This window comes from Dama dama, chromosome 5, assembly GCF_033118175.1.
Source record: "Dama dama isolate Ldn47 chromosome 5, ASM3311817v1, whole genome shotgun sequence".
NCBI lineage: Eukaryota > Metazoa > Chordata > Mammalia > Artiodactyla > Cervidae > Dama > Dama dama.
The window spans coordinates 90,728,226-90,741,122 of NC_083685.1; the positions used below are offsets into that span (position 1 = coordinate 90,728,226).

The 12,897-nt window shown below is 48.6% G+C and overlaps 1 protein-coding gene across 5 annotated transcripts in view; it reads right to left on the minus strand.

Annotated features, from left to right (window-relative positions):
- The window catches only part of MYO18A (myosin XVIIIA), a 100,702-nt gene that overhangs the window by 82,247 nt on the left and 5,558 nt on the right, over positions 1 to 12,897 (minus strand). For all 5 annotated transcript variants that reach the window (XM_061142957.1, XM_061142958.1, XM_061142955.1 and 2 more), the window contains exon 2: positions 5,210 to 6,290. In XM_061142957.1, coding sequence (XP_060998940.1) covers positions 5,210 to 6,208 — 999 coding nt within the window. In that variant the 5' untranslated portion in view covers positions 6,209 to 6,290. The remainder of the gene's footprint in view (positions 1 to 5,209; positions 6,291 to 12,897) is intronic.

Genomic DNA, 12,897 nt, shown 5'->3' on the forward strand with positions numbered 1-12,897 from the left:
AGCCTGTTTAGAGTGGTCACGGCTCACTTTGCCTGGGAGGCCTCTCCTAATTGCCATCCCTTCGCCTGTGGCAGAACCGACTGTTTCCTCCTCCTCATCCCACTGCAGAACTGTTCAGACCTGTGATAGCAGTTATGGTACTTGGTTGCATTTCTTTACTTAGGTCTATGCTTCCTCAAGGAAAGATTGCATTTTATTTATTTAATCTTCCTATGCCTGGTACAGTGCTAGTCCCTAAGCAGATTCATTAAAGGTTTAAGGGAGGGACTTCCCTGGCAGTCAGGTGGTTAAGATTCCACCTTCCAATTCAGGGGGCCTAGGTTCCATCCCTGGTCAGGGAACCAGATCCCACATGGCGCAACTGATCAGTGGTCTAGACCCTGCATGCTGCAACTAAGACCCAGCACAGCCAAGCAAATTTTTTTAAAAAGCTTAAAGGAGTAAGTAAACTAAAGCTCACCAAAGCTTGGTAACTTTAGGAAAATGCAAATACAGGTCTTTCTGGCTACAAAGTCCATGCTCTTTACACTATAAATGCTATCTTCCAGATTCTCCTGAGTGTGGAGGGGGTTTTAGATGGACACGATGACCTCTTTAGGAAACTTACAGCCCTTGAGTACAAACCCCAAGTTCCAACAGAAGAGACTGGACTACAGATCTCAGGCAAATGTCGGACAGCTTGAGAGGGTTCAGGAAACCAGCCTTGGACGGGAAGGAGCGATACACCTTCCTTTAAGCACCCACCTCTCCCCTCCTACCACATCCTTGAAAGCTGAGGGGAGCAGTGCTTTTAGGTACGGCTCCCGTGCAGGCCAGCTCCCCTGGCTCTTGGTGGCAGGGGGACAAACACATTGGCCAGGGTTTAGCCAGGTGGGCTTTTCTGAGCTCAGCAGAAACACCCTCCATTCTCAGACACCATATTTGCCCCCCATGAAGACACAGTGAGAATACAAACAGAAAGGACCGGCTCTCCCCTCTCTCAAGTCCTAGTCCCTAACAGGTTCCTGCCCCTTCTTAAAGAGTATTGACTTGCCCACACAGACTCACGGACCTGCAGGAAGGAATTCTGAACCAGCTAGGGTTTTTAAGATCCTCATCATTACCAATACCTCCTCCAATTTCACCAACTCAAGGATCTCTTTGCCTTTAGAAAATTTGAGTAACTGATCCCCAAACGGATGTCCTAAAACATTTTCCCTGAGGAGCTGAAGAAAGGACTTAGCCTCTTCCCTTAAATCTGGCATCACACTTGACCCCTCCTTTCTTCCTTCTCCCACACAAGCCAATCAACAAGACTACAGGGCACCACTAAGTTCATAACAGCACTATTTACAATAGCCAAGACAAGGAAGCAACCTAAATGTCCATGGACAGATGAATTGATAAAGAAAATGTGATATATGTATATATATATTTACATTCATACACACATACATACACACACATAATGGAATACTACTCAGCTATAAAAAAGAATGAAATAATGCCATTTGTAGCAACATGGATAAACATAGAAATTATCATACCAAGGGAAGTAAGTCAGAGAAAGACAAATATCATCCTAGGATATCACTTAAATATGGAGTCTAAACATTTGATATAAGTAAGCTTATTTACAGAAGAGAAACAGACTCACAGACATAGAAAACAAACATAATTACCAAAGGAGAAAGCGGGAGGTGGAACAGACGCATTAGGAGCTTGGGATTAACAAATATAAATGCAAATAAAACAGATAAGCAATAAGGTCCTACTGTATAGCACAAGAAACTATATTCAGTGTCTTGTAATGAACTATAGTGGAAAAGAATCTGAAAAAAAATATATATATATACACACACACATAACTGAATCACTTTGCTGAACACCAAAAATTAACACAACATTGTATATCAGTTATAATTTTTAAAAATTTTTTAAATAAAAATAAATAAAAAAGACAACAGAGCCTACTTCAGTTGCTCCTGTCAGATATGTCTCTCCATCTGCACTGCTTCTACCCGAATTCAGGCCTCCGTCCATCTTATTGAGATACTACAGCTCCCTCACTAGTCTCCCCACAGCTATCCTTGCAAGAGCTGAAAGCATTCTCCATAAGCAGCCAGAGAGGTTTTTCAAAACCTGTTCCCATCACTCCCTAATTAAATCGCTTCACTGCCTTTAGGTTAAAGTTCGCATTCCCTAGATGACTCACAAGGGCCTTGGTGACCTGCTTCCTGCTTGCCTCTCCTGCTGCTCCTCTCAATCCTGTCCCCACACAATCCCCCAGTCTTATTCCCCAAATGTGTCATTCTCTCCAGTCTCCAGACCTTGACGTGTGTCTTACGGCCTTCCTCTTCCTCCCCTTGTCTCCCCTCCACTCATCTCCCTCCCAGATATCAGTTCTCCCTCATTCCTTCCCAAGGCTGCACTAGAAGCCCCTCTTCTGTGCTCCCCAGGACCATGTCCTGGCCTCCGTCATTGAGCTCCTCCAATGGCACTGTCTTTGCCTGCTGCTTGAGCATCTCTCCCACCAGACTGTGAGTTCCTTGGGGCTGGGGTTATATGCTATTCAGTGCTGGACTCCAGCACACAGGAAGTGCTCAACAAATGTCTGTTTCATAGGCAGGTGAGTGGAAGAAAAGACACAGAAGAGCTGCTTCTCCCGGGCCAGCTAAGTGATTCCTATGAGGTCCCAAGTCTATCCTACTGCCGAAGCTCACCCCTGCTCCCAGTGGAACCTTGTTGAGCAGCCACAGGGACACACGAAGGAGGTGTGAACCGAGCATTCTGGACACACACCGTGTGAGAAGGAAACCCATGGGGCTGTGTCTCCCTGGGGCCCTCTGAAGAGGTTTCGGAGAAAAGGCCCCATGGTCCCCATCTGTGTGCCGAGAAGGAACAGATGGCTAGCCAGCTCCCTCAGAGCTCCCTGGGGACAGGCGACGTGTGGACACAGTTGATGGACGGCCTGATGGGCATGGTGGCCGCCAGGAGCTGTCCCTGTGGGGCTGGAGTTGTCAGGGTTCCCCGCCCAAGAGCCTGGAGGAGGCGGGAAGACTCTTTTCTTGGCATGGAACTGGGATTAGAATCGCTGCCAAGAAAAGGAGCAGGAGTAGGAGTGGGAGGAAGAGGAGGAGATAAAGGATGAGAGTCCCAGAAGAGGCTGCAACACTCCTCCACCAGCCCCGGGGGACCGTCCCAGGACACTGGAATGCTGGGCTCGCTCTGCTCCTCTCTGCTGTGGCCCGAGTCCCCACCACCTACCCAGGTAGGAAAAGATACAGGGGTTTCTCTGAACCTGTCAGAAGGCTCTAGGAGACTCCTGACGATGGGACTTTCTACTACCTCCCCTGCCCGATCCCCCAGGTGGAGGGAGACGTCCTCTGGGCATCAGCTGGGTTTGCCCCACAGGGGCGAGAGCAAGCTGGCCTTTCAGGGGTACCTGCTGTACTGCGGGATCCCCCAGGGCCTCGACAGCTGAGCCATCCAATTCCCCAGGGAGGAGGCAGCAGCAGCTAGCTGGGAAGGGAGTGGGAAATGTGAGATGCCAGGACAATCCGTGTGCTATAAGGACAAAAACTGAACAGCATCTGGGATGCCAGGCCCAGGGCCCCTCAGAGGCCTGTGCTGTGGTTCAGCAGGGAGCTGGCAACAATCTCCCAGAGGGGATTCATTCTTAAAGAGGAAGAAAATTTCATCTGTTAAAAGCAATGTTACCCTGGTAGAAAGCAGAGAGACCCATGGTATGATCACGGTATGATCTCTGGCTCTGAAATAAAGACTACTTCCTCTAGGCTGTGGTTCCCTGAGTTCAGTTTAGTCTGATGGCTAACACATAGTGGGTGCTTGATGGGTGTTTCTGGAATAAATGAGTTCCAGTCCTCCTCTGGATTCCATGACAGGCTCCCTCCCAACTCACGACCCTTTCCTGACTAGCAGAGCATCCTGACCCCACCAGCCCCAGAGTAGAGGAAGGTCGGGGACCTGACCCCAGTGCTTCCTGCCAGAGCCTAACCCTGCTGCTCCCGGGCCCTCCAGGCCCGAGATGCTGCCAGACTGAACAGCCAGCGGAGTGTCCACTTCCCCTCCCTGGGAGAAAGCTAGGACAGGGACTCTGCCTGCTTCCTTAGCATTTCCTCCCACTTTTGACTTTGACACATCTGGCCAGTCACTTAGTGCTGAAAGGTCCCAGCCAGGCTATGCAGTGGTCAGGCTGCAGGGACCAGATCCGGACAATCCTAAAACCCAAAGGCAGGAGAAAGGGAGGGCTAGAGCCAACTTATCCCTCATGGATTGTCTCTAGGCAGAACATTCCAAACTGATATGTAGCCACCCTATCATAAGTCCCCTGGGGTTAGAGATATCCATTCCCCTAGAGACCTGCTCACGCATCTAATCTCAGTGTCTTCTGCTCCTATGTCACCCCTTCCATGGCTGTTTTGTGTGGGCTGGATACGAGTTGAGATCTCAGGGACAGTCAAGTCATACTATCTCTGTAGGCTAGATCCCTGTTGCCTTTCCAGAGCTGTGCTTTTTCTTCTTCCAGGAGATAATAAAGACTGTTGGAGCCCAAGTGATCTTTATAAATCAGATCCAGTCACTCCCCTGCTGAAAATCCTACAATGGTACCATTTCACTGGACTAAAATCTAAACTCCTACCATTATTTACAAGGTCCTCCAAGATCTGGCCCCTGCTTATCTCTGCAACCTTACCTAGTGTTCAGCTCCTCAGTTGCTCAGGGGTAAAAGGAGGCCTGCAGTCACCTCCCCAAGAGCTACTACTAAAGCAGCCACACATTACAGACGTCCCATGTGAGACCTGATTTTAAATAATTTATCTTTTTTTCACCTCCACTCCATAAAAAATGGAAATCCTTTATTTTAGTCCACATACCAGTCTGGACTAGTAGTAGTCCAGAGTGTCTCTCATAGCTGGAAATGGCACATGTTAGCTTTCCCAATGCCTCAATTTAGGGCTCAGGACATACAAGCTCACTCAGGTATCATACAGTCTGTATTGCAGTATATCACATCTGCTGGGGTCACTTCTCCCCACAGGCCAGATAAGTTGTCCCGGAGCACAAGGAAGGGACCGCATCACCCCTCACACTTGCTAGGCTCTGATGATAGCTATTGGGTACCCCAACCATCCTCCCAGGTACAAACGTCGGGGAGGCCAGCATACCCAGTCCCCGCTCACCCCCGGCTGCCCAGGCAAACACTCACATGGGCTGGCTCCCTGCGGAGTCCCTCCACACTCTGCAGCCAGCTCTGGCTGAGTTCGCTGAGCTCTGGGATAGGCTGCACCTTGAGCCGCACGCTGTCCCCAGACTGCCGGATCATCTCCACAATCTCATCCCTGGACTTGTTCTCCACCTTGAGTCCATTGATCTCCACCAGACGGTCACCGGGCACCAGCCCCAGGGCCAGGTCCTTGGTGCCCGCACCGGGCTCCGCAAAGTGAACCACCCGCCGGTAGACCTGGCCTTCGGGCCCGCGATCAAGCATGGTGGTGCGCCGCAGGGAGAAGCCGAAGTCCCCGGTGGGCCTTCGCAGCAGTTCCAGTTCCCGGAGGGCAGGGGGTGGCGGGGGCAGCACCGGGGGCAAACGCAGGTCAGCCGGAAACCTCTTGGTCACCAGCTCCGGGGCTCGGGACCGAGGTCCTGATCGAGGGATGCCAGGGCCGGGATGCTGCGTCAGCTGTCCCTCCAGGGTCCTCACCTCTACCTGCGGAGATGGGGCGGCAGAGTGCTCCGAGGGGGTGGAGGTTTCCGACGTGCTCTCGTCCCGACTGCGCTGGGAGAAGGAGAAGCGCTTGGCGATCATCTGCGAGTTCTGCTTGGCCAGGGAGCCGAACTTGGCCGCCCGCTGCAGCACCGAACCCCGCCCGCCGCCTTCCTCGCCCTTGAGGTCGTCGCTGGAGCTGGCTGTGCTCAGGTGGCCCGAGTCCAGGACGACGCTGCCCCTGTTGCTGTCCGAATCGATGTCCGTCAGGTGCAGGTCGGAGCCGCTGGCCACCTTGATGGGGATGGGGTTGGAGATCTCCAGGCGCGTTCTGGAGTCGCGCTTGGAGGAGCGGTTCAGGTTGAAGAAGCCGCGACGCAGGCTCATCTCTTCCAGGCTCCGCAGCTCCGCCGCCGACATCCGCTCCTTCTTCTCCTTCTTTTCCTTCTTCTCCTTCCGCCCGCCATCTTTGTCCTTGTCTTTCTTCATGAGGTTAAACATGGTGGGGGCGCTGTTTCCAGGGGTGGCACCCCCAGAGGATTACAGGTGCTTAGTACAGGGCCTTTGTGCCCCGCCCTTGCCGCTGCAGACGGAAACAGAGAGAGGTTATTCCAGCAGAGCCCAGATGTGGCCAACCAGTGAGCACAACTGCCCCTCACTGAGGGCCAGCTACGTGCCAGAGGCGCTGTCTCACCCAATACTGTCTCGAGGTGACCCTCATAACACTGCTATGGGTGTTTTTGCTGTTGTTGTTCAGTCACTAGGTCATACCCAACTCTTTGCGACCCCATGGACTGCAGCACACCAGGCTTCCGTGTCCTTCACTATCTGTCTGAGTTTGCTCCAACTCATGTCCTTGGAGTTGGTGATGCCATGGCTAGGTCTATCATTACTCCCATTTTACAAAGAAGGAAACGAGATAAGTTTGTAGAAGACCAGACTCCAAAGTCTATCATTTCCTGTAATCCCTGATAGACCCACGCTTAGGTGTACACAGCGGTGGCATCTGGGAGCTCTAACCTCCTGGTTAAGAGGATGCTGTTGGGGCTTCCCTGGTGGCTCAGTGGTAAAGAATCTGCCTGCCAATGTAGGAGACACAGGCTCAATCCCTGATCCAGGAAGATCCCACATGCCACGTGGAGCAACTTAGCCCATGCACCACAACTGTTGAGCCTGTGCCATAGACCCTGGGAACTGCAACTCCTGAGCCCATGTTCTGCAACTACTGAAGCCCCGGGGCCCTAGAGCCGGCGCACCCTAAAGCCCGGATCCCCAACAAAAGAAGCCACCACAATGAGAAGCCTGAGCACCACAACTAGAGAGTAAGCCCCCACTCGCCACAAGTAGATAAAAGCCCATGCAGCAATGAAGACCCAGCATAGCAAAAAATGAGTCAATAAATAAAATTATTTTTTTAAAAAAAGGATGCCATCAAGCCAACCTGGGACCTAACTTAAGATTCAAATACAAAGGAACAAGGCAAGTGACCTCTCACAGCCACTGTCCATTAACGCACCAGACGTCACATGCTCCTGGGCTCGTTCCTAAACCTGCTATCCCTGAAGCAGCAGCCGGAGCCACCGCTGGACAGATCTCAAAGAACCAACACTTATTTAATGACTGCCACTCACCAGGCATAATGCCAGGCCCTTTACACTATCTCATTTGAACCTCACAGCATCCCTGCAAGGCAGGTATCATTATCTCTACTTTGCAAATGAGAAAACGGGGCTCCAAAAATTAAGTGTATGTTAGTTGTCACACAGCTAGTAGGTGGCAACTGCAGGATTCAATGGCAAATGTTGTTTTCTTTTTAGGGCCTGGGCGCCCACAGTGAAGCAGGGAGGGAAGTAAGGGGGAAGTTCCAGACTGAACAGAGGACAGACAGCTGCAAGGTGGGGGTGGGGTGGGGTCTGCTGGATAAACAGGATCCTGAAAAACTCACATCCTTTTCCCCAGACCGACACCTAAATATAGCCTTGGGAAGTAAGTTGCGGCAGCCGGAGAGAAAAACCTAGCTCCAGAGCTGTAGTGTTTATGGTACCAACCTCCTCCCATCCCCAAGCACACCCACCTGGGGACAGGACCAGAGAAAAACCTGGTGGGGGTGGAGTTGAGAGAGCTTTCCTTGTTTTAACCAGCAGAGAGCAAGAAGTAGGCCATACCACCTAATTAGAAATTAAATGTAATTTTTTCTCTCTCTGTGAAAGCTTCCTGCTCTGAGTTCTAGACCCAAGACCTTACAAGCTTACTCTCTGTAGCAGTGAGCTCTGGCCAAGCCCTGGAGAGGCCCTTCCCTTCAGTGTACCCCATCCTCACAACCAAGAGGGCCTTCTGGGCTCCCCATTCTACTGAGAAGGATTCCCAGCCCAGGTACAGTGCCTAGGAAGGCTTCAAGGGCCAGGAATGCCCAAGGGCCCAGGGGTGCTGGTTGACTGTTTCTGCTCCACCCAGCGCCCTGACCCATGTGGCTCCTGAGAGATCATCGTATCTTTTCTAGAGCAGCACTGTCCACGAGAAATATGATTCAAGTCATATATGGAGTTGTAAATTTTCTAGCAACCACATTAAAAAAAAAAGGTAAAAGGAAATGGGTAAAATTAACAATACACTTTATTTACTGTAAATATATCTAAAATATTGACATCTCAACATGTTATTTATATAAAAATATTGAGATATTTTACATTCTCTTTTCCATATTAAGTCTTCAAAATCCAGTGTGTGTTTAGCATTTAGAGCATGTCTCAATTCAGACAAACCACATTTCAAATACAGTAAGTCACCCTACATATGAACAAATTCTGTTTCAAGAGCACTTTTGTAAGTCCAATTTGTTTGTAAGTCCAATTTGTTCACAAGTCCAACAAAGTTAGCCTAGGTACCCAACTAACGCAATTGGCTATATAGTACTATATTGTAATAGGCTTATAATACTTTCCATATAAATAATATGTAGATTAAAAAACACAAAAAATAAAGAAAACATGTTTACTCTTACAGTACTGAACCTTGAAAAGTATAGTAGTACAATACAACCATCAGCTGGCATATAGGGGCTGGAACACACATTTGTGTCTTTGAAAGTTTGCAACGTGAAGGTTCTTAAGTAAGGGACTTACTGTATTTGACAGCCCTGTGTGGTTTGTGGCTATCAGATTGGGCAGCACAAGCCTAGAGAATTCTTCTGTTGTACAGCATATCCAAAGAGGTGGGAAATCTGGCCATCAGCTCCCTCTGGACCTAGCAGGTACCCTTCTCCCCCTCTGACCTCAGTTTCTACCTGACAAAATGAAGTTCCCTTTCTTTAGTTCTTACTGCTCCATGCATAGTACCTGGGGGTGGGAAGCCAGGAAATCTAAGGGCCCAAGAAGTACAAACCCAGGAACAGCCTTGGCCAGCAGCTGCACCTGGACTGAGATAGGGTGGCGGAGTGCCTGGATCAGGCACTGTCTCTTCAGGGCTCTATTTCAACATAGCGAGTCTCCCTCTCCTCCTGAATGCTGATGGGGGTGTGGACAGACCTACCATATATTAGGATGAAGGATTTCTGGCTAATCACTGCCCATCTTACCTCTCACCCATCACTACCTGCATGCTCTTAAAAGGCTAGCTTAGAAGATGGTTCCAGAGGGACGTACAGGGGAAATGGGGAAAGAAACCCACCTTGGGGACTTGGAGGGAACAAACCAGTATCTCAGCCCCAGTTCAACCACAGAGAACCCAGCTGCCTCCAATGCTGTCCCACCAAGACACCTTTTATGGTCTCCAGTTCTCACTCTGCAGTCCTTACCCAATCCTGGCTCTTTGCTGGGGGCTAGGTATCTGAGCAGTATCAACAGAAAACAGCCCCCAGAATTCTAGAATCTCTGGGCTGTCTCGGCAAAAGCTTGTCCCTCACTGTCATTGCAACCGGCAGAAACCGCAGACGGTCACAGCAGAGCACAGGGGGACAGTGCTGGCAGGAAATGTTAGAAGATCTGGTATCTAGGCCTGGATCTGCCAACAAATCACTGGGGGACCTTGAACCTGTCACTTTGCTCAAGGTTGGACGACATGATCTAGGTCTCTTCTAGCTCTAAAATTCCAAATATCTAAGTCTCCTGTGGACACAGGTTATTTATTAACTTTCTGCCAAAGTCACCGCTCTCTCATCCCAATCCTTGGGGCCTCTGGAGACTAGATCCATTGCAGCCCTTCTCTCATCACCCCTGTCCTGCCACTGTTATCTGCACAGCTCACAAGATCCCCCCTCCTCACTGTTGTCCCTCCAATCGCCAGGCCTGGCTGTGGCCTGGGTTCTCTCCTGTGCCCCACGTTTAGAGCTCCTGGCAGTGTCCCCCTCCAGGGTCAGACCTGCAATACAGCTGCAGCTAATCCTTTATGTCTCAGAGCCTAGTTTGCCAGAGACCTGGGTTCTGTCAACTTCCTATAGACCTTGGACTTTGCTATAACTCCTGTCCTCAAGTTCAAAGTCTCAAGTAGCAATGATATCATTACCTCCCCACTCGTTTCAGGCTGCAGTTTCTACCTACTTCCCCTTCATCTCTCACTCCCTCCAGTGAAGATAACTTTTTTTGATCCACTTCTCTGCTTTTCACCCCTCACCCTACTCCAGGAGGTCTTTCCTAATTTTAAGTGGAGGAAAGGTATGTATGAAAATTAGGATATGTACCTGAATCATCTTGACCCTGTGTGTGTATGTGTGTGCTCAGTCGCTCAGCCATGTCTGCCTCTTTGTGACCCCATGGACTTAGCCCGCCAGGCTCCTCTGTCCATGAGATTTCTCAGGCAAGAATAATGGAGTGGGTTGCCATTTCCTCCTCAGGGAATCCTCCCAGCCTAGGGATCAAACCCATGTCTCCTGCATTGGCAGGCAGCTTGTTTACCACTGTATCATCTGGGAAGTTCTCCATGTTGACCCTACTATCCCCAAATCTAAGAAAAATACCATTGACTCAATCAACTCAGCTGCTTTATCACATTAAGACAAAGCATTTTGAAGACAAGGACCATTCAGTTCAAATATGCATGTATCGGGCTTCCCTGGTGGTCTGGTGGTAAAGAATCCCCCTGGAAGTGGAAGAGACACCAGTTTGATCTCTGATCCGGGAAGATCCACATGCCATGGAGCAACTAAGCCTGTGCTCCACAACTATTTAGCCTGTGCTCCAAAGCCCAAGAGCCACAACTACTGAAGCCCTGCACCCTAAAGCCCATGCTCCACAACAAGAGAAGCCATCTCAATGAGAAGCCTGGGCACCGCAGCCAGAGAGTAGCCCCTGCTTGCCACAACTAGGGAAAGCCCAAGTGCACCAACAAAGACCCAACACAGTAAAAAATAAACGCATAAATAAAACTTAAAAAGCAAATATGCATCAATTCAATTTACAGGGTCATATGATGGAATACTACTTAGCAATAAAAAGGAAACAACTACTGATACACACAACAAGGATGAATCTCAAAAACATCTCTTGCTGCTGCTGCTGCTAAGTCACTACAGTCGTGTCTGACTCTGTGCGACCCCATAGACAGCAGCCCACCAGGCTCCTCTGTCCCTGGGATTCTCCATCTCTTAAGTGACTGTAAAAGAAGCCTTGAACTACTGGTTTGGTACTATTTATTTATTTATTTTTTCAATGAGTGAACAATATATTTATAAGAAGAAAAAAGAAATACAGTACTTATTCAAGAAGGAAGGACTTCATTGAACAATTACTTGCAATAAGAACTTGAGTGAGTGATAGTCGCTCAGTTGTGTCAGACTCTCTGCAACCCCATGGACTGTACCCTGTCAGGCTCCTCCGTCCATGGAATTCTCCAGGCAAGAATACTGGAGTGGGTTGCCATTTCCTTCTCCAGGTTTGGTGCTATTTATAATGAACTTCTGGTATAATCAAAGTAACCTATGGTGAAAAAATATCAGAACAGTGGTTACCTCTGGGAAGCAGGAGTGGGTTGGGAGTGGGAATTGCCTGAGAAAGGGCATGAGGGAACTTTTTGGGGTGATGTTCACGTTACATATCTTGATAAGGACTAGGGTTAACAGATGTAACAGTTATCAAGGAAGACTGGTGCTGCTATTTCTTCATTGGAAGAAACACTCAAAAGGCAAAAAGAATTATAAACAAATACTGAACTCTATGATATGTATGCTAATGTTTTGGGGGCAAGGTATATTTAGTGTCTGTTATTTACTTTGAGATGCATAAAAAATGTAAGATGGAGGAATTCCCTGGTGACCCAGTAGCTAGGACTCAGCACTTTTACTGCAATGACCCAGGTTCAATTCCTAGTCAGGGAACTAAGATCCCACAAGCCACACAGTGTGGAAAAAAAAAAAAAAAGTAAGATGGCTTAGGGTTGTATCAAAGGATAAAGATGTGGTAAACAGCATAGTAAAGTGTTCATTGTGGTTTCCCAGATGGCTCCATGGTAAAGAATCCACCTGCCAATGCAGGAAACAAAGGAGACTCGGGTTCAATCCCTGGGTCAGGAAGATCCCCTGGAGGAGGCATGGCAACCCATTCCACTATTCTTGCCTGGAGAATCCCATGAACAGAGGAGCCTGGCGGGCTACAGTCCATGGGGTTGCAAAGAGTCAGACATGGCTAAGCACACACACAGACAAAATGTTCATTGTAGAATCTAGAAGGTTCTGTAAAACTCTAACTTTTTAAAATGCTTGCAGAGCTTTGTGATAAAATGTTGGAGAAATATATATATTTATCAAGCACCTTACCAAATGCAGGGAATATAAAGGTAAATAAAATTCATGATAGAGTTTAGGCTTCAGGTACCAGGTAACAAAGCTGAGAACAAATTTGAGTTAATATCGATGCAATCTTGGGCAAGTCACTTAAGGCAATGACTTAAGTCATTTTTTTTTTTTTTTAATGGAGATAACAGTACCTGCCATTTAAGGCATGGGAATTAAATGAAATACATATATATACCTTTCATAAAATGCCTAGCCCAGACTAAGCCCTCAAAAATGGTACCCAACAGTAGCAGGGCAGAGCCTTGCCATCTAAATGGGATGGTAGAGAGGATGATAAAGTACATAAAAGACTGTCAGCACAAGTACAACAAAGTAAGTCCAGACACAGAATCTTTTTTTTATTTGACTGTGCTGTGAGGCACACAGGATCATAGTTCTCCGACCAGGGATCGAACCTGTGTCCCCT